The sequence below is a fragment of the Daphnia pulex genome, chromosome 10 (assembly GCF_021134715.1).
Source record: "Daphnia pulex isolate KAP4 chromosome 10, ASM2113471v1".
NCBI classification, from domain to species: Eukaryota; Metazoa; Arthropoda; class Branchiopoda; order Diplostraca; family Daphniidae; genus Daphnia; species Daphnia pulex.
Window position 1 is genome coordinate 10,144,059 of NC_060026.1, and position 22,424 is coordinate 10,166,482.

Here is a 22,424-nt window from a genome sequence, read left to right on the forward strand (position 1 = left end):
TATTAGATTGGTCAAACGTCTTCCTTAATTGAGATCAACCATAAATGCCCTTGCCAAAATTCGGGACAGTCACTAGCGCCATCCATGATTAGGAATTACAACTCAATAAAAGAAGTCGAATATGAATAATTCGACTGTGACACATAAAAGTATAACATGACTCCATTATAATAACACCTGTTTATCTTACACATAAGTTTAAAACTTACATCTAAAAGGGATTTACAAATGGTGGAAGAGGAGGACGTGCTGGAAGACCCAGGAATGTTGTTGGTTGTGGTGGGAGATGTGGTGATGGAAGAGATTGTACTAGAAGAGATGGTGCATGTTTGATTCTTTACCCCTTGTACCTGCCATACTTCCGTAGAGTAAAAAAAATGTTTTTGACTGCAATTTGCTTGCCTTTTGCCTGCCGTTTGCCTGCCATTTACATGCCATTCGCCTTCCTTTTGTACTGTTTGTCATCTTTATTCTCTTGTATCTTCTGTTTTTTTTTGTCCCTTGAAGTACAGTCAAAATTAAAAATGATTAGTTTGTAATCTGAAAAGGAAAGGAAAGAAAACGTTACGTTAAATGTGTACACAAAAACAAACTGATTTTAACGAAATACCCAAAGTTTTTAACTTTTACGTAACTTAAGATAGAAAAGCAAGCTTATCAGCTCGCCGCGAAGGGATAGTCGTAAGCCAGTTGAAAACTGTCTTAAATGACAAATGACCTATTGTTAAGTCGGACTTATTCACAATTCACACTTTTTTCACAGACTTTTTGGTCATAAGACGGGATTTTTCTGTCACAGTTCAATATCCTTGCAAGTTATTTACGTTTAGTTTGCTCAACTCATATTTTCTTATTTTTACACATAAAGTTCAATGATTGAATTTTAAAAATAACCATCTTTTAGTTTAATTACTGCAAAACATAAATGCAAATCTGCTTGTTGCGTCATGGTTGGGACATACAGATTGCGTCATCACGGGGATGCTATGGACATCTGGCGGTGATTTATTTTGACCTAAAGTAAAAAAGTCGTAGTCGCCACCGCCAGATGTCACTAGTCATTAAGCTGTTATTTTAGCAGTTTTTCATTAATTACAGTCCTGTAATTAATTAATTAAGTCAATCCGCGCCAACTCCACAAATCGGTGGCGCGATGAAACCTCCGATTTTCTTCAAATTTGCAGTAGGTCAAAAACTACTGTGCAATCACAACCCCCAAAGGATTTTAAAAAATATGTAGCCGTTAAAAAGTTACGGGTGTTTTAGTTTTGATTTTTGACACTTTCCCGTGGGCCGCTTTTGAATACACTTTTTTTTAATTTTCATTTTGCCTCGTCCCCTTATTACTTAAACATATGGCAATACAACTATTCGATAGAGAATTTGATTTTCTTTCGAATGCTTATTGAATTTTTAAAATATTTTCAAAAAAAGAGGAGTTATGTGAAAAAAAGAGTTCAAAAGTTTGCCCACTTAAAAAATTAATTGTTATTAAAGCTGCTAACCGATTTTTATAATTTTTTCTTTTAATAACAGAGCGTTTTTAGAACTGTTAGCTGATTTTTTTTTGAAAATTGTGTTTTTGGTTGTTCTTCTGTAATAATTCATCAAACGCAAACCGTTTTCCGGCTTTTCACCGGTTTCCCCACACCTTGCCCTTGAAAGGGGGTGGAGCCTAATTCTCTTCGGGTTTGGCCCGATTCCATTTGCGGCTGTTGCCGTAAATCTTATTTAACAGAATTATAACTGTTTTCCTCGGTGTACCAACACAAAAGAAGTAAATCTAATAAATGAGCTTTATTCATTTGGGTTTACTACGAATTATGAAATAAGCGAAATATGTTATTTATACAAAGAAACGTCATTTTATGGACTAATTAATTGCGACCAAGGACATGGTTGGAAGCTCCGCGTAATGGTTACTCGGAAGGGTCAGAACCCTTCTGTTTTTTCATCAGATCACTTTAAAGTTTCAGTCGCTTTAAATATTTTGTGCCGATCAGTGAGCTGCTTACGAGAACTATTATAGCAAATAATGTTGTATAGTATAATGAAGATGAACGATACAATAAATAAAGTCGATAGATTCTCACACAAGACAATTACTTTAATTTTTAATGTTAAATTTAAGCGAAAAACCTATTTTAAAAAACCTGGTAATCAGCGTCCCGTGCGGAAGCCCCAATTTTATTTTCGAAAATTTGCAGACGAAACTACTAGAAATCGACACTTCGTAGACCTCTAAGCTTATAGACCATGGTACTATACCGCTATTACTGCTTATGTGTAGTTCGGTCTTCCAGCTATTCCCCCATTAGTGTAACAAATGCTACCCATCCCCAACCTGACTGGGAGGTACCGCCTCTAGCGTTTGCGATTCACTTACGATTAAATCTACAGCTCAAAATTGCAAACTGTTAGCGCTAGTGGCGCCACCAATGGATTTGGTTGGTTTGGATTTTTGAAGAAAATCAATACAAATCCAAATCAAATCTTTCAGTTTAAAAATTTTCAAATCCAAATCAAATCTTTAAATATTTTGGATTTGATTGGATTTGATTGATTTTTTTGGTCAAATCTAATACACTGCTTCCCCATCTTTTTTAATATAAATTTCTTATGCAGCGACATTTCTGAAATAAAATTGTTTGAAAATTTTGACCTTGTCATTAAATTTTGAACTTTGGCACTTACCTTAACACATACTTATTAATAGCACCGATACAACTACAATTTGAGTCATCATCCCAGGTTTTTGTATTCCTTGAATTTGGCCACGTATCCCATTCTATTAGGTTTCCACACAGTAAGGTTAGATGACTGGCGTTTTGCTCTTTGTGTGTGCTGTGCGCGGTGGTAATCATGTCTAGCCGCCTGATTCCCCGGCCTTGGACGGGCCTAGGTATACTAGTCTTTTGTTTATAACTATTCGCGCGCCCACATTTCAAAATACCAAAAATAAGCGTATGCGAGTGATCGTCGCAGGACTCGATTCTGCAACCTTCGGATCCGAAGTCCGACCCCTTATCCATTAGGCCACACAACCATTAACAATATCCATGGGTGCACAATCACAAATTCCTAGCAACGCTGCTGTAGGTTGGGAAAAATTGACGTTGGCAGCGATAGGATTCCAACCCATACCCCCGAAGAGACTGGTGGCTTAAACCAGCGCCTTGAACCACTCGGCCACGCTACCACATCTGCAATGTTAACGTGCCTCTAAATGATACTTTAACATGATCACATTACTCCGCATCTGATGGCCCTGCACTGGCTCCCGATTAAGAGCCGTATAGTGTTTAAGATCCTCGTTTTAACGTTTCACTGCCTTCATGGATCCGCTCCAGCTTACTTATCTGAACTCATCAAGCCCTATCGCCCAGCATTGCAGTCCCGATCGGCAACGTCTCCTAACCTTCTATGTATCCCTAGGATTCGTCTTGAGACGTACGGTGCTCGCTCTTTCAGTCATGCCGCTCCGACGCTCTGGAACAAACTACCGGAGGATATTAGGGCGATCAATTCTATGTCGTTGTTTAGATCTCGTCTCAAGACGCATCTCTTTAAGATAGCATACATGTAGTTACGCAAGTTTGTCGCTGCCCAATGTAAGCGCTTTGACCATTTCATGAAAAAGCGCTATATAAATTCTGTAATAATGTAATGTAATGTAATGTAACATGTCGTATACTTTAACTACTCGTATGAAATATGGCATGGGCTCATCCGGGATTTGAACCCGCCCCGCGTTCAAAAACCACGCTTACTCTCTCTCTCTCTCTCTCTCTCTCTCTCTTAGAGACCGTTGTTGCGCATAGTCGGAAAAAGCTAAGTGCATTGCGGCTATTGTAGCAGGCGAAAAGCATTCTGGAAATATCTTTTCTACTCTTTTAAAAATTCGAAATCTCCATGAAATAAAATGGCAGTGATTAAACTGTTAGGTTTCAAAATGATCCAATTTTCGTTTTTCAATTTTTATTTTTCGTTCAAAAATTCGTCGCACTCACTTCAATTCTTTTTCACACAACCATTTATTACATCCATATAACCTTGCATGTTTGCGGTGCTTAAGTATGGTCGCTGTTATTTTGCGCAGTCCTGTCTCAAAAAAGTCGTAGAGTTGTTTTTCAAGCAGATGTTGGTGGTTGCATGATGAATCACCATTAAACCACTTTTCAGAACGTTTGCTCATGCAATTTGAAAAACGTTGTTTTATACATATAACTCAAGCTACGTTCTATAGAGGTATATCTTATAGATATCCTGGAATGTCCAATAGCTGGAAAAACCATTGAGGACAGTCAGTTTATAAATATTGAACCAGGTGGGATGTGAACAGAAAACATTTTTGAAAAGAAAAGCTGTAGAGTTCCTGGTACTTCAACATGTTAGCTTTGCGGTCATAATAATGTAAAAAAAAAAGTTAATCTACGCATGACAGACTATAAAAGCGTGAATGAAATATAGTTCTAAACATGAGTTGATCGTCTCATTACCAGAATATTAGTCTTCTTTCGAGAAGTGTGGGCAGATTTTTAGTTTAAAAAATTTATGCAATGTCAGGTTTTTTCTACTTTAATATGCCGATCCTAGTCGGTTTATTTTGTTTACTGGTAATATAGAAACACATTTCTTTACTTTAATACTATACATAAGTTAGTTATCATATTCTTTCTTGTATAAATACGTTAAGAGAGATAAGGAATATAGAGTTACAGAAAAAATATAAAATGTAATAACCAATACTTATATATATATATTAGATATTTTTATCAGTGATTTTTTTTTCCATTTTTTTTATATTTGTATTTAACAGATGCCAGATGTGAGCGCCTTTTTAATAGAAGGTATGTTGAAAACTTATGAACTTAAATAAGTCCCAATTGAAGTTCAGAACAGTCCAGACTTATTACCAATTGTGAGATATATTGTTTTATTCTACCAATTAAAGATGACTTGCTCGCATCTCTCGTCAAACGGTTCGAGTCTGAAGCTTCACAACGGTCAACAGAAGAAATACATATCCCAGAAGATGAGCTAACGGAGGCACTAAGAATTGGCAGAAAATATGTAGATCAGTGGGAGAAACTGGAAAACCAGATTTCAAAGGAAGTCCGCAAAACAGAGGAAAATCATGGCACAACCAATGTTGGAGAAAAGAATATGAATTATCCGTGTCGCCACGCTTCCAAACCACGTGATCCAGAAGTGGCGGCAGAGTCAAAAGAAGCCGCTGTCTATTTAGTTGCTCGGAAGTATTTGAGTGATAAGTGAGATTTTTACACAAAAATGGCAATAATAAATCCCGTTTTAAGGGGATTTTATTCATTTTTGCACCTTAATTATTATTATTATTTTTTATTATTCAAAAAAAGATTGGGAATCCCAGCTGAGAAGATTGGAGATTTTGGTCAGACGACAAATTTTAGAAACGGTGCTGATGACCGACAAACCTGCGATGCTACATCCAAGTTCCGTAATATCGATGGAACGTGTAACAATTTGGTCGTTCCATCTTTTGGAAAGTCAGGTTCTATCTTCTCTCGTCTTATTGTCAACTCGAACGAGGGTTATGGTGACGGTATGAAGTATATTGTTAACCTAACTTTTATAGGTGTTCTCATTTAGCTTTTATATTATTGTTACTCGGAAATAAAAAGGTATTGGAGCGATTCGTACAAGCAAGTTGACGAAAAACCCTTTGCCAAGCCCTCGTTCAATTTCAACTGCCGTTTTGGTGAACGACAGTGTTCCAAATCCCGCAGTAACTCTTCTGGCGATGCAATGGGGCCAGTTCCTTGATCATGATCTAACACTTACTCCCACTTTCAAAAACAGTAAGGACATTGAAAATAAGTATCAAGACAGCAAATAATAACATAATCCTTTTTCAATATTCATTTCGAAACGGGGAATAGATGGGCAAAGAATTCGCGTGCTGCTCAACGGATAGCATAGGCACTACTCTTCTGACCACTTCTCATCCCGAATGCCTTCCCATTATTATTCCTCTGAACGATTCAACTTACAATCCATCGGCCGACGGTACTTTCACTTGCATTCAATTCATACGGTCATTATACGGAAAAAATTTGGACCGGCCCGGGGGAAGAATAGAGGGAAGAATAGGGGAGAACAAAGGGGTCCGGCGGTTTTCCCTCTTCTATTCTTCCCCCGGGCTAGGATTTCGTCCCTGCGCCACCAAAATTAATCGGAATTGTTTTTTAAAAAATCGGGAAAAATCAGAGTTTCATTAGAAAAATTTGAAACTTTGTCCAAATGTAGACGACTATGTCGTCTACCGTTGGTAAAAGTTTCAAGTAAAAATTGATTAATTTCAATTTTTTATGATTTTTTAACTAGCATACACTTTAGCTTGGAAACATATGGCGAGCGCGCCGATGTTTCCAAACTTTATGTCTAGCACTTTGGGGCTAAAGTTCAATTTACTAAAATCTGAAAAAAATCATGGTGAAAGAAAATTCTTTCGTCACCAAGAAGATTTTTTTAAATTTGCTTTGCGATAACTCAAACGTGAGTTATCGCGAAAAAAGGGAGACACATTGGCCCGTAAGCCGCCGTGTTAGAAGCGCGGAAACACTCGCCGTGTTTCCAAACTTTGTGAGGGTACTGTATATGTTTAGGCAAATGATTAATAATTTAAAATAAATAGTCAGTTCCGTACTCATGAAATTTCTACGCTACAAAACAGAATCTACTCAATTTGATATTCAAGTGAATAATAGTGATGAGCTTTTTAGGATACAGGAGTCAGCGCAACCAGAGGAATCTGGGATTGAGACAACATGCAGGTATCCTGCAATTCGGTAACTCTTGACGTGGTTGAAAATATAATGGATTTTTATTGTTCTGTTTTAAAAAAAATTATACTTATCCTTTGTACGATATGCGTGCTTGTAGAATGGTAAATGCTAACCAACATATAATTTAGAACATTTTTTTATTCTATCAATAACACAATAAGCGTCATTCATCAACTGGGGCTGAAACCGTAGTATGATAAACAAATAACAATTGAATGAGGAAATATAATTCCGTAACTTTCTTATTGAGTCAATAAAAAAAAATAAAGATCTAAATTAAAATTGTTTAAACTTCTGGGTTTGCTTGAAGAAATCATCAAAATTTGCGAATCCATTATTGTTGTCGTTATTAGAGACTCCCTTATAGCCACCTTTATCTGTATCTGCACTGTTTTTGTAGGGATATGCAGGATCTGAATATTGGGGAGGATAAGTAGGTTCGTTGTAATAAGCCGACGGTGTTTCAGGATAAATGGAAGGGGAGTAAGCTGTGGGATCATAGCTTGTAGCGTATGGGGGAGAATAAGGTGCTGGGGGATTGTAGACTGGGGAACTGTAAGCGTGAGGACTGTAAGAGGCAGAACTATATTCAGATGAACTATAATCTGGGTGACTGTATTCTGGAGGACTGTGATCCGAATAAGGACTGTACGAAGATGGGTTGTAAGCTGATTGGCTATAACCCGGAAATGGTGAAGCCTTATTGTTTGGCTTGGGTGCACCGTATTGTCCCTTGGGTGGCCCGTGTTGTGATTTAGGGGCTCCATAATTTGGTCTGGGTCTCTTATGCTTGTCGTGTGATTTCAACGGATGTCGAAGATATTCATTGTAACCGCCTTGGTAACTGTCATGATGATCACGCCTCTCTGATTGATTTTTCTTGAAGGAGTGATCCATTTTTGGTTCAATCATTTCGTCGCTTGCTGCAGATAAGATTCCATCAAAGCTAACCAATGTTAAAGCTAACAGTATCGGTAAGATCATAGAGAACAACTGTGCGCAAAAAAAAATTCAAAAGAAATACAAAAAATACAAAAAATTACTAGGCTATCTACATAAAATAAAGAAGTGCCCAGCTGAACCTGATATACATACTTATATACAAAACTTATTACCTTGGGAATGCCGTGTTTCATGCTGATGAAAAATTAAGCGTTTGATATCTTTGTATTTCTTGTTATGCTAGATGAATTTCGAAGCTAAGAAGAAGCCTCGGAAGAAGCTTTGCAATGAAACTTGAGAACTGATAAAAATACAAAAAAAATGTTAACGTATTTATATCCAGTGTGTACATCCAGAGAAGTCTCCGCCTTCTCCAACCGATCCGTCTGCTTCCTTGTTTTCTCTCGTGTGGTTTACTGGTTTGAGCCACCCATATACTTCTGGCGTTTTCCAAACATATTTTCCGATATTTTATAACCTGAATTCGGCAGAACATTCAATGGCTTTCTTTTAGTTTCTTTTGCTGATCGATCATATTGGAGAAGATAAAACCAGTCTGAGAAAGGTAAAGAATTAGTTCAAATCGATTAACCAATACAAGGACAGCTATCCGAATAGCACTTTGTTATGCTGGCTTAATCGGGCACCTCTTGAAAATTTTAAACTATCGTGTTTCGAAAATAAAATCTTTTTTTAGTCCCTTTTATGTAAAGTCAAGACGCTAGCTCCAGTTTATTATAAGCAAGGGGGAATCGTCAATACCGCTAACGATCTTTTTGTTGAATGAAAGGTCCAATTCAAAAAATAAAAATTGTGCGACGTTTTTTTTTAATTTGAACGCAAAATTACTATCATTTTATTAAGTAAATGGAGTAGAATTAATCAGGATCGTAAGATATCTAACAACAACTGCTGATCCAATCACGGAATGATCCGCTAAAATAACAAATTTTACCTTTCACGCTTAAATACGTCAAACAATTTTTTAAGTTGTTAATTAAATGTGCTAAATAAAAACAGAAGTGTAGCGGATGTGGTTCGTGTCGTGAGCACACAGCGCTCGGCGGTATAGTAACCATAAGAATCAATACAGTTAGTTCCGCTCTGATAGAAAAAATAATAAAATTTAAATTTACCTCTCATTCAAGCTCACATCGGACAATTGTTACTTATTAGATTTAATCTGACGTTATGCAAGTGTTACAGTTCTGAATTATTCAACATTTCCGTTATTGTTGGCGGTGGTGCTTATTACACGAGACGGAGAAATGTTGCTCTACACGAGCTGTGAAGAGCGTGCCATGAAAAGCTAGATTCAATTTAACCAAAATGTATTATCTGCTCAATAAGATAAAGATATGAATTGGAAACGCAATAGTGGATTTAAGGCGGATCGGCCATTCTTTTGCACTTCGCTTCTAGGTTCCTTATACCGTTCCATGTTCCAAGAAAGTCTAAAAAGCTGATTTTATTTTTCTAAAGCTGTTAATAATCGTTTTTATCAATATCGTTTTTTTTTCACTCAAATATATTTTTGCCTCAAAATGCCCGATTCACCTCAAATCCGCTTTCTAGATTCCACTTTTCCGATTCCGCCTTTGGGTTAGTCCTGAATTTGGTTCGTCAACAATTGTTTTTTCCATTTTTGGCGTGTTGTTTTCAATAATTCCCTGGTGTAAATAATTCCTGTTATTTACAAAAACTTGTCGTTTGCTGTTCCGATTACCTTGCGTGTAGACGGCAAGTGGGAAAACGATTCGATCGTAACTGAACCTTTCGCGGACCTTCCATATCCGCTTCCTACGTATTTTACCACTCGTCGTTCCTACATTTCTCAGCTTATCTTTTACATATATAATTATATACAGACTATATATTAAGTTACTATGAAACACTAAAAAATGATTCGATTGACGAATATCTGTGCCCATCATGCTGGCCTTAATTCGGAACGGGTTATATTTGTTTTAAGCCATCCGGAAAAGGTAGTGAAACCATGGTGGTGAAACTAATTTCAGCTTGCATGCGTGACCTCAATTAGTGTTTTGATCTCCGAGGGCTTTATAATGATTAACATACTTGTTGAAATGAGTACAAATATTTTCTCCGGTGCCTAAGGTTACTTATTCGGGCTTGGTAAATGAGACGTATAGTGGAATATAGCCTTTATTGACATTTGTAAAGCTTCTCTACTGCTTTCAGTAGTTGGTGGACTCGTCGACTCCGCAGTTGCGCGGTTGGTGTATTTGATTACAAATAGCAGACGAATCGTCCACGTCCATAGATCGCAACCACAACAAATGGTAGTACAGGAAGCAAGGTTTAGCTTTCCCACAACTAATTTTATGTGCGTTCAATGGAAACGTCAGGTTTACAGATTATTAATGTAATAATTTAGACTTCATCGAGGTGCTTAAATCTATATTTATTTTTAGACAAGATGTCCTCAATCCTTGCCCGTATATTATTTTTCCCTTCATTAGCATACAATGTAATGATGGAAAAGATATCAAGCAGACAGTGGTATAATCACGTCGACAATCATGTAATTCTGGGAGCATTGCCTTTACGATATAAAACTCGAGAGGTACTAATCACTTTATAGAGGTATTCTTTCATTAACATGTTTTACCACTCAATCTCAAGTTTTGGAATTTTTAAACAGCTCGTTGAACAAGAAAAAGTGAATGCAATTGTTTCCCTTAATGAAGATTATGAAGTTAGATATTTAACAAATCAACCAGAGGTTTGCTTATTTAATTTGTATTAAACTTCTATTCATAAAAATATTTCATTACAACAGGAATGGAAAAAGCTAGGTGTTGAAAATATTCGCTTTTCTGTGGTTGATATGTTTGAAGCACCTCCTCAAGAAATGCTCCTAGAGGGTGTGGAATTCATGAACAATACAGTCTCTAAAGGCGGTGTGGTATATGTGCACTGCAAAGCAGGTCGATCAAGAAGTGCTGCTCTAGTTGCCTGTTACTTGATGAAGGTATTTATATTATTGATTGTCATGTATAATAACAGCAATAAAGTAAAAATATTTCTCTGTAATACTTAGAAACATGGCTGGACTCCAGTACAAGCTATTTTGCATCTCAAATCTGTGAGGCCACATATTCTCCTTCCTCCTAATAAAGTTGAAGCCTTGGATACTTTCTATAAAAATGAAGTTTTGTGCAATTCAACATAATGTGTTATTGTGACTAGATGGTAAGAAGTTCACTTTGTCTCAATATGCAAAAAAAGGAAGAAAAATAAAGAAATTTTAATCTTATCAATTTTTTTAACTCTACATAGCAATAATATTGTCCTGCTTTAATTAATTTGAATAACTACTGTATATACATACTACCATTTGATTATCTAGAAAAGCTGCATGATTTATAAAGCTATCGCCTGTTCAGCTTCTCCCCGCAACTGGCAGTACGAAAAAGATACAGAAAAATTTCTGAATTCCATGGTCGTAAACGACGGCCGACAAAATGGCAAAAAGAATTGTGCAATCCCTTTCCGCTTTTTCCCCTCCAAATTTCAACAAAATGGTTACAAATAATAAGTGAAGCAACAAATTTGATCTAATAGTTAGAAAACAGTACAGTTGTGGGCTTAGTGTGGACAGGACATGGTGCGCTTATTACCTCTCTTCAACAAGCAATTTGATCTTATTGTTGAGGTAATTTATGTGGTCTTAATCATCACAAACACAGGTACGATTTAAATGAAATTTGTTGTTTACTGCCTAATAATTCGTGATTGATATTATTCATGTAAGGTTTATTATATCAAGACAAAAGATGTGCAACAGATTTTTGCAGTATCTCGAGAAGAATTTTTCTTGCTTCGGTCAAGACGTAAACGACGATAATTCAGCTGAGGAGCGCAGTGACAGGGATGATGACGATCACAGTTCTTCTCAGAGTGAAAACAGTTCTTCTGAAAGAGAAAGTTTTCAAAGTTACAGTGATGATGACGACGATGAGGAAGGCGCGGGAGAAGACGTTGTGGAGTCTACCGGAAGGAGCGCAACTCGGAATTCAAGCTATGAGGATTGTTATTCCAAAGCAATGGGTTCAACAACGAATAGTATGAAGAATGTGGAATCCCTCAAATCTTTCAATGGACCAAGTAGAAACAATTCACCAGAAGAAAAAAAGAACAAGTACGTACCGGTAAAAATTAGAAGTAACGTAAGAAGCCAGAAAATTAATCAGGAGATTCCAGAGAAACTATCAAAAAGTGACACCCGTCACGCAAAACAGACCCGTCAGCAGCCCGAGGGCAGCCGGAAAGTTTCAAGCAAAACCGCCACAACAACGCTGCCGAAGGAGGAGATGAAGAAGAAAACTCAGAGCAAACTTTCGAATAAGGCGCCAACTGCAAAAGAGGATAAAAATTTCAAAAAGAAAGATGACAAGAAAGCAGTAGGTAAACAGGATCGCAAAAAAACGCCAGCTGGTGAAAAGAAATCTCCATTAAAAAGCAAAGAAGAAAACAAGAATTTCAGAACTAAATCGGTCGAAAAACCTAAAGAAAAATTGGAAAAAGAAAGGAAAAGTCCCCCAAAGGAAAAACGGAAGACGGAAGAAGTTAAGCAAAGTGGGAAACATTTGGAAGCAGTTACAGACAGCAGCAAGAAATTGAAATCAAAATCAAACAAGACTGAAATAATGAAATCGGCTCCATTGCAGAACAAAACTGTCGCTAATAAGAAATTGGAACCTAAAATGCCCATGAAGAATGGATTGAAAAAAAATAACATCAGTAGAGCTGGTACGTTTGCTAAAAGGACAAGAAGTCTTCCTGGTCGGAGTGTTCCAAAATTTACATCAAAATCTATCCATAAAAGAAGACTAACAAAATAAAAATAACTTGCTAGACCTACTCGTGATGATGAAATTATTGAAACCAAAGCTTCGTTTCCCACCAGCGACTTGCCATTCTAATATGTCCAGTGTTATAAAATTGTACAAACAATGTTGGTTGTTGTAACATTTTTGGATTTTTGTTACAATATAAATTTAATGTGAATTTTTTTTCAAGACCTTGACCTTTTTTTTTACCTTAGCGAAAAATTACATGCAACATTTTTCAAACGTTTATTAGGTCTCGCAACCAGGTCGCAACTGAGATCGCGTAACTTCAGATTTCAAAATTTATCTTGCCCTATATGGAATTAATATAAATCTTTTATGTACTCTTAATTTTATCCGTTTTAATGAAGCATTTTATTTACCTCAACTTTTAATTAAAAAATTCTTACGGATTTCCTCTATGAATCTGTACAAATTTTCGCGCTCAGTCCGAAAAAGCTATTGCAACGTCAGGCTGACGTTGCTATAGTGTATTTTGGCTATTGCAACGTCAGGCCGCTAGGTGCGCTGCAGTCTGACGTTGCGCTATCCCAGCGCATAGCTATGCTGGAGGCTTGGAGCAACGTCAGGCCGCTAGGTGCGCTGCAGTCTGACGTTGCGCTATCCCAGCGCACTGAGTCCCTTTCGATAGCTTGGAGCAACGTCAGGCCGCTAGGTGCGCTGCAGTCTGACGTTGCGCTATCTTAGCGTACCCGAGTCCCTTTCTTAAGCTTGGAGCAACGTCAACCAACTACTTAATTCTAAAATTCGTGTATAATGTTGTATACCTGCATCCCGACCTGCACAGTATGTATAAACTCCTATAAATTCATAGAGAATCAATCTGAATTTGCGCTATCATTCTTCACTTCGTCAGCCAACTCATATTTTAATGCTACGATCAGGTGCGCTGTTGTCTGACGTTGCGCTATCGTAATGGGCCTCTTAGTGTAGTAAAGTATTTCCCGGAGCAACGTCAGGCCCTTTAATTCTTACGTTTGCTACCCTCTACTGCTAGGCTATTACCCCCGTCATAGGCGCTGGATCAAAATCATTGGACATATGAAACTAATGCTTTAATTTTTAAAAGTGTCCAAAAAGAAAAATAAAGAGAACCAGTAAAAGTTGTGCAAATCGGTGAGCTAACGGAACAATAATGAGAATACCATCTGATGGAATTTCTTCCTGGCGGGATTTGGCAAAACATTCATACAGTATTTAAGCGGGATCCTGTTATAGTATTATAAAGCTGTAAGAATGGAATGGGATGCAATATGATAGCGCAACGTCAGACTACAGCGCCTAGCGGCCTGACGTAAGTTCAGCATGGTCATAAAGAGAGGCTCAGCGGTAGGATTAGATTAGGATCAGAGATTCGGGTAAGCAACGCAAACGCTCCAGCAATATATGTATAATGTAGGAATATATAGCGCAACGTCAGATTGATTCTCTATAAATTCATAGGAGTTTTAACATATTATGGCAGTATAAAACATTATACATGAATTGTAGCATTAAGTAGTTATTTGACGTTGCTCCAAGCTTAAGATTAAGAAAGCGACTCGGTTGCGCTGGGATAGAGCAACGTCAGACTGGCGACTGCAGCGACGAAGTCAAGTAGGATAGAGACGATAAAGAACGTCAGATTGATTCTCTCTGACATATTATGCAGCTATTACATATTATTAGCATTATTTGAAATTTATATTCTCTACATATTTTGTAGCATTAAAATCAAATGGTTCATTAACGTTGCTCCAAGCCTCCAGCATAGCTATGCGCTGGCATAGCGCAACGTCAGACTGCAGCGCACCTAGCGGCCTGACGTTGCTCCAAGCCTCCAGCATAGCTATGCGCTGGCATAGCGCAACGTCAGACTGCAGCGCACCTAGCGGCCTGACGTTGCTCCAAGCCTCCAGCATAGCTATGCGCTGGGATAGCGCAACGTCAGACTGCAGCGCACCTAGCGGCCTGACGTTGCTCCAAGCCTCCAGCATAGCTATGCGCCGGCATAGCGCAACGTCAGACTGCAGCGCACCTAGCGGCCTGACGTTGCAATAGCCAAAATACACTATAGCAACGTCAGCCTGACGTTGCAATAGCGACGACCCGCTCAGTCGCTCACTTACGTGCAACGCCATCTACACCTTGAGTTGGGTAGCATAACATTATTTACGTCGTTATCCTTGTCTGTCGTTCGCCGTCAAATCCAAAACAAGTTTGTAGAACTTGTAGAACTTGTAGAACTTCCAAAAGCGGAAATTTAGAAATGTTGGAGAGAAATTCAGGGATTCCTCTAGGTAAATCACATATTTCCTATATCAAGAATATTCGTCGTACTAGCAAAAATGTTGACTCTTTTTAGATCTTGGATGGGTAAACCGCTCGTGTGTCAACGATCAAGCTGTCAAGGGAAGGATTCAAGACTTGCTGACGAGCCGCTCAATACATGCTGACCATCAAGTGGAATGGCTGGCAAGATCCATCCAGTGTATTGACCTCACTACACTAGCTGGTATTAAATTATGGCCTATGTATGTATGTGGTTATTGGTATTTCAACTTTGATTATTTCATGCAGGTGATGATTGCCCTTCAAATGTGGCAAGACTTTGTTCTAAGGCTGCCTATCCGTTGAGTGATAGTATTGCCAGTGCGCTTCACATTGGTAATGGACTGCTAACAACTGGAGCAGTTTGTGTGTATCCTGCTAGAGTAGCTGATGCTTGTCTAGGACTAGAAAGGCTGGGAGCAAATATCCCAGTTGCCTCTGTTGCAACAGGATTCCCCACAGGACAAACATCTCTGAAAATTCGATTGGCAGAGATCGAGTTTGCTGTTCAGAGTGGTGCCAAGGAAATTGATATTGTCATCAACCGAGAACTAGCTTTAGCTCAAAACTGGAAAGGTATATTGTTAGTATAAATTATCAATATGTAAATATATTTTAAAGATTTCAAAGATTAATACTATTTTTTGCTGGATTAGAGTTGTACAATGAGCTTGTTCAGATGAGAAAGGCATGTGGTGAATCCCACATGAAATCCATTTTGGCTGTGGGAGAATTGTGCAATTTAACCAATATCTATAGAGCTTCCCTTGTGGCCATGATGGCTGGTTCAGACTTTATCAAAACTTCCACTGGTATGGTTTATTTTCGATATATTACTAAACAGAATTATATCGTCAATTTGTTTAGGGAAAGAGACTGTGAATGCAACACTGCCCATTGGTCTGGTCATGTGCCGCGCCATTCGAGCTTATAACAGAAAGACGGGCTTCAAAGTATTTTATATTAACAAGCTTATCTTTAATGTTAATACATTTTTTACTGGTTATGAAGGTAGGATTCAAGCCTGCAGGCGGTATTCGAACTTCCAAGGATGTGCTTCAGTGGATGACGCTTATGAAAGAAGAACTGGGTGATGATTACTTAACACCTGAGCTGTTCCGCATAGGAGCATCGGCTCTGCTTAACGACATTGAGCGCAACCTGACCAACCACTTTACAGGCGGTTATTTTCTGGCGGAAGAAATGCCCATGGCTTGAGAGACAATTGGACGCACACATTCCCATATGCTACGCTCTGTTTAAAACCCAGAATCTCTGTAGTTATTTGTTATTGAGCTTAGAATAATACATTATATAGGATCCACGGGGAGGAAACAAATTATATTGATTTTGAAGACCACATTTATTAAATAATTGATTCGAAATTTCAAATAAATACGGGATAACAAGGTTAATGAGTGAACTAGTATCAACATGCGTCAAATGCGAATGTTGGAAAGACGAAAATGTGAAATTAATGTAATGCAATCATTAGATTTCTAGCCACTGTACTGGACACCAGCACGGTGGCGGACTCCCCATTTGAAATTGGCTTTAGGATCGGTTTTGACAAAGGTGTAGACAGGTCCAACATGCCCTTTGTAGCCTTTGCCTCCTGCAGAAGGTGATAGAAACTTGTCGTCACGAGTGACACGCACATTTTGGGGTGCTACAAAGAATTTCATAACACTAATGACCAAATATTTAACTCGATATATTTAAGGGAATTTATACCTTCCATCTGTCCATTGCTTACGACAAGACGAGGATTCTCTGCGGGATAGGCATCGGCCAAAACGACGACAGCAAGCATAACCAGGGCAACCTGAGTTAAAGACAAAAGAAAGTTTAAAAAATGGTTGCACATCAAGACTAAAAAGCTGTCGAAATGTTTTACAATTTTGATGTACGACATTCTTGGTAGCTGGCTGGAACGAGTGTGCTGAAAAACAATTGACAACCGAAGTTTTTATAGGAAGCCGTCGTCGTTATGGAATCAGCGTAGCAGGGAAGTTGTCCCACATTTTTCTTATAGGTAACGAGTGGTGGGGCGGGTGGTTCACGTTTCTGCAGAGACACGCGACGTCGTGAGTGGAGGAAATAATAATGGCTAGCGGCGTCATTGCACTTTGAAAACTTCCTCCTCCTTGCTGTTTGCGTGAAGAACCGATTACCGATGGCTTTATTTCTGAGTCATCGACTCCACCGACTCAATCATCCAAGGGATCACGCGCTCACTCAATAATATACCGCTTGCGGTCAAAAGCCAATTGAAACGGTCCCGACTACTGTAGGTCAAGCAAGGCGTCGAGTTTATTTCAATTATCTCGGTAGCTAGATATCTGAACAAAATTCAGAATTTTGGGAATTCTTTCTTATCTTCTTTTAATAATGGTTCATTATTTAATTTCTTTGTTCTCTCTGTTTTTGTTCTTTTCATGACTGTAACCAGGTTGATGAAAAAACGTGAAGGTCAGTGCTCATTTTTATCCTGAAATTGCATTGTTTTCGACGAAGACCATATGCACACGCAAAAATAACGATTCGCGATTTTTTTTTTTTTTTTTTTCTGAACTGGGAAGCTATAAGAAGTTAAGAACACACCCGTTAGGAATTCGGGATATTTCGCATGAAACATATAAACACCGCAAAAAAATAGTACCCTCCTGGCGTCCAAACATTGATTCTTACCGTAATAAGTACCGTTTACCTATGTTTTTTGCACTTTTTTTGGCAACTGTTTTTTCCGCAGCTCATTGAACTTTTAACTTTGGTTTTTCTTGTTTTAGTTTTACGAAATAAAAAGCCGACATTTTATTATGATGACCATTTCCGTCACGCTCGACATCCTTTTTCGGTTTGGCAGTGACCAAAAAAAAATGCTCAAGTAGGAATTCTTATTTTTAACTTGCTAAAGTTGCTCAAACAGGAATATTCGTTTTTAATTTACTAAAATTGTTCAAATAAGAATTCTTATTATTAATTTGTTAAAATTTCTCAAATAGGTATATTTTATTTTTAACTAAGTTTTTCTTACTCAAACTCTTGAACTTCTGCTACAAGTTATGCGCTTGTATTTTTAAATTATAATTCTTTGTCTAGTGATTACCGAAGTTGAAGTTTTATTTCAGATGTTATGGAGATAAATTTAGAAATGTATTCCGATCGCAAAAGATGTCTATCGATAACCAGGGTAAGTTAACGACAGGCATATTGAAAAGAAATGGAACAACGATGATGTTTCACGATTCAGACGATGATTCAGAAACGGATGAAAACAGATGAAATGAATGTGGGAGCGTGAGATGTGGGTCCGTCAGTTTCTCAAGAGCCAGCTTGAGGGTTTTCTGGGTTAAAGGAATCGGCAAGAAGCATTCCGCTTAACCGGCGTACTGAGATCCAGCGCGGTGACGGACTCCCCACTTGAAGTTAGCCTTGGGGTCGGTCTTGACGAAGGTGTAAACGGGTCCAACGTGTCCCTTTCCGTAGCTTCCACCACCACTTGCGGCGGCGACGTACTTGTCATCACGGCGAACGCGCACCAATTGAGGGGCTAACCAAATCGTAATCAGATTTTTTAGTTACAAGTTTTGGGCGATATTGTAGAAATGTAATTTCATTATTACCCTCAACTTCGCCATCATCCAAGATAAAGTATGTGGGAGCGGCACTGACTGCTGCCACCAGAACAACCAAGAAAGCCCACAGAGCGATCTGCATGCATGCAAGAATAAAAATATATTTAAATACTTTCACAGTTGATTTCAGTAGAATGTTATAATATAACTTAGAAAGAGACTTACCATCTTGATAGAAGCCATGTTGTTGTTTATTGTTGGGGAATCGGCGAGTGAATGAATATATCGGACCAAGACTGCCGCTTATATACCAAGTTTCCCGGCCTACATTTTCTCCGTGGAAACCTCATTTTCTCTAAACAGCTGGCGCTGGGATCTCGGGCTGAACACGGTGCCCAATCGGGTACACCTTACATTACATGCATGGCTGTATACTGCACCCCTCTGGAGCTGTGAAGAACTCATTCGCGCTCATTCGTTGTATATAGTGTAAACCAACTTGATCTTTTTCCCTATTTCTCAGCCGATCGATTTCTTTCTTTGTTTAACATCTTTTTATTCGTTTTACTTGTGGGATTTTTCACTCTTTGTTGAAAATCGTCCGATGCGGAACAACATTTTTGGCGACAGTTGCGCGCATTCGTTGTAATCACATTCGAATCGTATAAGGTAAAATAATTGGGGCCACGGAAACCATCGTTGTGCAGGGCGCCGTCACGAGACGGCAATAATTGCTGGCCGTCTTAGAGGTTCTTGACAGTGCTGCAGAGTTCAGAACTGTAGGGAGAAGTAGACCAGAGCTCAACCTGCGGGCATCATTCACATCATCTTCTTCCCAGTGGCTGGCTCTTTATAGTTTATTGCTGATATTTTTACGTCTCGTTCTATAAATATACTTCGTACTGTACGTAATAGCGTTTTCGTGTCGGTTTTCATCAATTCTTCTTCGGAAACCTGAAAAGAACATATCACGACAATTGATTAATAATAGCGGCACCAGTTTTCTTCTTCATTTGCTCGAAAATAAATCGACATTAATGTTTTTTCTTTGTGTCGTTTTTGTGGTAAGAGGATTGAATTGAATTTAAACCGATTCAATTGGTTTAACGTTTAAAGATCCAGTTAAGCCTATATGCTATACCCTTGTGCTTTCTGGAATATGGGAGAAAGTAGAAAATAAGGAGAAAACGCGGTACGAAAACAGGTGTTTTGTGGCTAGTCCCATTTTGATTTGAAATTGTTGTCTAATTTATCACACATGCCTGACTTAACTTTTCCTCGGCTCGTTAAGTCTTTCACTGTGTATAATTTTTGTATCCTCGATCTGCATGGATGGGCAACCTAAAAAGTCGTGTTCATCGAAATCGCTGCAAAAATAGATGACCTTTAATCGAATCATAATCGAATGGACTCGATACAGTAGTTTTCTGGTTTAGTCTGTCGGATTATATATCAATGCTCCACTCGATACTAAAAAGTAGAAAACTAAGCAAAGATAACATTTCTGAATTCTGATGTTAATAATAAAAAAAATCAGAATTTTTTTTTTTTTTTTTTAATTTGAAATGAATAAAACTTGCATCTTGTTGGCATTTTGATCAATCTGGCAACACTGATTGGCTTCTGCTGTTGGCGGTAAAGTCCCGTGCACAAGAACAACGAGAACAGCAAACTCATTTTTATTATTGTAATTATCTCTCGTTTTATTTTACTGGGAAAAAGGAAATCGTAGCACAAAATGAAATGCGCTATTCCTGAAATATCTTGGCACAACCGTGATCCAGTATTAAGTATCGACTTGCAGCCACAATCTAGTGATGGCCTTCTCAGATTAGCAACGGGAGGGACTGATTCTCACGTTTTGGCAAGTTTCTCGTTGTGTCTTGCTTTTATTTCACAATTGGATTCCAATCTTATTTTATTTTGTTCTTATTAGATGTGGAGTGTAACTGTTGGAGAAAATGGAGCAGGTTCCGTGGAATTCCTTTCTGATTTAGCAAGACATTCAAAATCTGTCAATGCAGTCCGATTCTCACCAAATGGAGATATGCTAGCTTCTGGTGATGATGGTATTGTTCATCTTTTAAGAAGCTATATTTCATGAATTTAACGTTGAATTAATGTTGAATGTTTCAAATTCATAGAGGCTGTTATTATGCTTTGGATGCTGAAACCTAAGTCAGACATTCCTGATTTGTTTGCCAATAAAGATTCAGAAGCTGAGAATAAAGAAAACTGGACTGTTCTAAAAGTTCTTAGGGGACATATGGATGACGTGTATGATATTTGCTGGTCTCCTGATTGCTCACAGATTTTGTCAGGATCTGTGGATAACACAGCCATTTTGTGGGATGTCATCAAAGGTATGAATAATCAATCTATAAAGTGATATTAATTAATCAAAACACTGTTAATTTCTACTTTTTAAGGGAAATCAATCCAACTACTCTCAGGACAGAAGGGATTTGTTCAAGGTGTAACGTGGGATCCAAAGAACAAGTTTGTTGCAACATTAAGCAGTGACAGGAGTTGTAGAGTTTACTCACTTCAGACAAACAAATTAGTTCAAAAACAAAGTTCGGTATTTCATTTTATTCTTCAACTTATTCCATTTCGAAAAAGCTATTTTGTGTAACTGGAATTTGACTATTCTTACAGATGCAATTAAAAAATGCCGATGGTGAAGAAAAGCCTTACAAACTTTTTCACGATGATACCCTCAAGACATTCTGTCGTCGCTTGAATTTTTCGCCTGATGGTAGGATTCTCTTTGCCCCTTGTGGCCTTTTGGAACTTGAAGGTGTTACCACTACTGATGAGAGCGAATCCACCAAGAAAGAGAAAAAAATCCACACCACTTACGCTTTTGTTCGCTATGATAATTTTTCGAAGCCAGTTGTATATTATCCATCAGAAGATGGCTTTACGGTTGCTGTTCGCTGTTGTCCGATCCTGTTCGAATTGCGACCTGGCCAGCCATCTGTACACGACATTCCTTACAGAATGATTTTCGCTATTGCAACAGAGAGCTCCATCCTGCTCTATGATACCCAGCAAAAGGCACCTTTTGCACGAATTAGTCGTATACATTACACCCGCCTTACCGACGTGGCCTGGTATTTAGTCTATATTGACACTTTTCTTGCATAAATTTTTTTACATTTTCCACGTTTCTCTGTCAGGTCTAGCAATGGACGGATCATAGTCGTTTCGTCTACGGATGGCTACTGCTCGATTGTAACGTTCAGTGATGGCGAGCTTGGAAAACCTTATGAGAATGTGAAATGTGTGGAGGAAGCCGTCTCGCCAAATTTACCTTCCAGTTTCCAAACATTACTACAGGGGGAAATATTCCAGGAAAATGTTCAGCCGGTAATCGACATGGCCGATGACGAAGATTTCCACCTGGCCTACGAAGACACCGAAATGACCCTGGACACTCCTGCTGCACCTTGTCCTCCTACCAACAACAAGTTGAATTCCGAATGCTCGACCGCCCTGAAAAGTCCGAAATGCGCCAACGTTCGCAGCAGTCCGAGACGTGTTAAATTAATCACGCTTTCCAGTCCCAAGAAATAACCCTACTCTGTAGATGTTTTATTTCGTATGTACGAATCCTCCCCCAAACAAACCCCTTTTTACCTAAAGTTGAGCCTTATGTTTGTGTTCAAGTTCGAATATAACTTGCATTAAAAAGATACGCAGATGAACAACCGGGAATTTGTTTAATAACCGCGTTTATTATTATCCATATTTACACACATATTACGAGGATTGATCATCAATCGGTCAAGCTTAATTAATCAACAGATATGATGTGGTTTTTCTTAACTTTTCATAAAATAATAATCCATAACTTTTTTTTTTAATGGCGCGTTAATATCACTACT

General features: G+C 38.3%; 5 protein-coding genes and 2 long non-coding RNA genes across 11 annotated transcripts; 4 read left to right on the forward strand and 3 right to left on the reverse strand.

Annotated features, from left to right (window-relative positions):
* Positions 1-4,476: 4,476 nt before the first annotated feature.
* On the forward strand, positions 4,477-5,968 carry LOC124204974 (chorion peroxidase-like). Its single transcript, XM_046602234.1, has 6 exons — positions 4,477-4,616; positions 4,820-4,850; positions 4,955-5,273; positions 5,379-5,584; positions 5,664-5,840; positions 5,922-5,968. Exons 1-6 carry the CDS (start codon positions 4,560-4,562, stop codon positions 5,954-5,956), a joined length of 825 nt encoding a protein of 274 aa, XP_046458190.1. The 5' UTR covers positions 4,477-4,559; the 3' UTR covers positions 5,957-5,968.
* Positions 5,969-6,947: 979 nt separating this feature from the next.
* Positions 6,948-8,085, reverse strand: LOC124204975 (proline-rich extensin-like protein EPR1). The gene is made up of 2 exons (XM_046602235.1): positions 7,943-8,085; positions 6,948-7,820 (listed from the first exon to the last, which is right to left on the reverse strand). Exons 1-2 carry the CDS (start codon positions 7,961-7,963, stop codon positions 7,104-7,106), a joined length of 738 nt encoding a protein of 245 aa, XP_046458191.1. The 5' UTR covers positions 7,964-8,085; the 3' UTR covers positions 6,948-7,103.
* A 1,885-nt stretch (positions 8,086-9,970) lies between these two features.
* LOC124204976 (phosphatidylglycerophosphatase and protein-tyrosine phosphatase 1-like) lies at positions 9,971-12,803 on the forward strand. 5 transcript variants are annotated; one of them, XR_006879175.1, is made up of 7 exons: positions 9,971-10,116; positions 10,205-10,356; positions 10,435-10,515; positions 10,573-10,764; positions 10,834-10,985; positions 11,143-11,482; positions 11,548-12,803. XR_006879175.1 is itself a non-coding variant. In XM_046602238.1 (5 exons), the coding sequence occupies exons 1-5, from the start codon at positions 10,126-10,128 to the stop codon at positions 10,963-10,965; spliced, it is 570 nt and encodes a 189-aa protein (XP_046458194.1). In that variant the 5' UTR covers positions 9,977-10,125; the 3' UTR covers positions 10,966-11,049. The 5 variants fall into 5 exon arrangements, 3 of the variants coding, with proteins under 3 accessions (XP_046458194.1, XP_046458192.1, XP_046458193.1); XR_006879174.1 differs by having other exon boundaries at positions 9,977-10,138; XM_046602238.1 differs by lacking the exons at positions 11,143-11,482; positions 11,548-12,803 and having other exon boundaries at positions 9,977-10,138; positions 10,834-11,049.
* A 1,908-nt stretch (positions 12,804-14,711) lies between these two features.
* LOC124204977 (deoxyribose-phosphate aldolase-like) lies at positions 14,712-16,298 on the forward strand. The gene is made up of 6 exons (XM_046602239.1): positions 14,712-14,925; positions 14,991-15,140; positions 15,206-15,532; positions 15,613-15,768; positions 15,824-15,909; positions 15,968-16,298. Exons 1-6 carry the CDS (start codon positions 14,895-14,897, stop codon positions 16,172-16,174), a joined length of 957 nt encoding a protein of 318 aa, XP_046458195.1. The 5' UTR covers positions 14,712-14,894; the 3' UTR covers positions 16,175-16,298.
* A 6-nt stretch (positions 16,299-16,304) lies between these two features.
* Positions 16,305-16,975, reverse strand: LOC124204978. The gene is made up of 3 exons (XR_006879176.1): positions 16,854-16,975; positions 16,691-16,781; positions 16,305-16,625 (listed from the first exon to the last, which is right to left on the reverse strand). It is a non-coding gene; the product is annotated as an uncharacterized LOC124204978 (long non-coding RNA).
* A 1,115-nt stretch (positions 16,976-18,090) lies between these two features.
* Positions 18,091-18,892, reverse strand: LOC124204979. The gene is made up of 3 exons (XR_006879177.1): positions 18,760-18,892; positions 18,583-18,670; positions 18,091-18,509 (listed from the first exon to the last, which is right to left on the reverse strand). It is a non-coding gene; the product is annotated as an uncharacterized LOC124204979 (long non-coding RNA).
* A 1,247-nt stretch (positions 18,893-20,139) lies between these two features.
* LOC124204983 (chromatin assembly factor 1 subunit B-like) lies at positions 20,140-22,244 on the forward strand. The gene is made up of 6 exons (XM_046602249.1): positions 20,140-20,398; positions 20,471-20,603; positions 20,679-20,897; positions 20,964-21,115; positions 21,193-21,650; positions 21,717-22,244. Exons 1-6 carry the CDS (start codon positions 20,273-20,275, stop codon positions 22,111-22,113), a joined length of 1,485 nt encoding a protein of 494 aa, XP_046458205.1. The 5' UTR covers positions 20,140-20,272; the 3' UTR covers positions 22,114-22,244.
* Positions 22,245-22,424: the final 180 nt, after the last annotated feature.

What these genes read in the sequence shown, in the direction of transcription:
- LOC124204974 (XM_046602234.1), top strand. Translation starts at nt 4,560, where the DNA reads ATGTCAGGTTTTTTCTACTTTAATATGCCGATCCTAGTCGGTTTATTT. An exon ending in TCGGTTTATTTTGTTTACTG is followed by an intron (nt 4,617 to 4,819) that starts GTAATATAGAAA and finishes TGTATTTAACAG; the next exon opens with ATGCCAGATGTGAGCGCCTT. An exon ending in TACTCCCACTTTCAAAAACA is followed by an intron (nt 5,841 to 5,921) that starts GTAAGGACATTG and finishes AACGGGGAATAG; the next exon opens with ATGGGCAAAGAATTCGCGTG.
- LOC124204975 (XM_046602235.1), bottom strand. Translation starts at nt 7,963, where the DNA reads ATGAAACACGGCATTCCCAAG. An exon ending in TGAAACACGGCATTCCCAAG is followed by an intron (nt 7,821 to 7,942) that starts GTAATAAGTTTT and finishes TTTTGCGCACAG; the next exon opens with TTGTTCTCTATGATCTTACC.
- LOC124204976 (XM_046602236.1), top strand. Translation starts at nt 11,570, where the DNA reads ATGTGCAACAGATTTTTGCAGTATCTCGAGAAGAATTTTTCTTGCTTC.
- LOC124204977 (XM_046602239.1), top strand. Translation starts at nt 14,895, where the DNA reads ATGTTGGAGAGAAATTCAGGGATTCCTCTAG. An exon ending in CTTTATCAAAACTTCCACTG is followed by an intron (nt 15,769 to 15,823) that starts GTATGGTTTATT and finishes CAATTTGTTTAG; the next exon opens with GGAAAGAGACTGTGAATGCA. An exon ending in ACAGAAAGACGGGCTTCAAA is followed by an intron (nt 15,910 to 15,967) that starts GTATTTTATATT and finishes CTGGTTATGAAG; the next exon opens with GTAGGATTCAAGCCTGCAGG.
- LOC124204983 (XM_046602249.1), top strand. Translation starts at nt 20,273, where the DNA reads ATGAAATGCGCTATTCCTGAAATATCTTGGCACAACCGTGATCCAGTA. An exon ending in GGACTGATTCTCACGTTTTG is followed by an intron (nt 20,399 to 20,470) that starts GCAAGTTTCTCG and finishes TGTTCTTATTAG; the next exon opens with ATGTGGAGTGTAACTGTTGG. An exon ending in GCTAGCTTCTGGTGATGATG is followed by an intron (nt 20,604 to 20,678) that starts GTATTGTTCATC and finishes TCAAATTCATAG; the next exon opens with AGGCTGTTATTATGCTTTGG.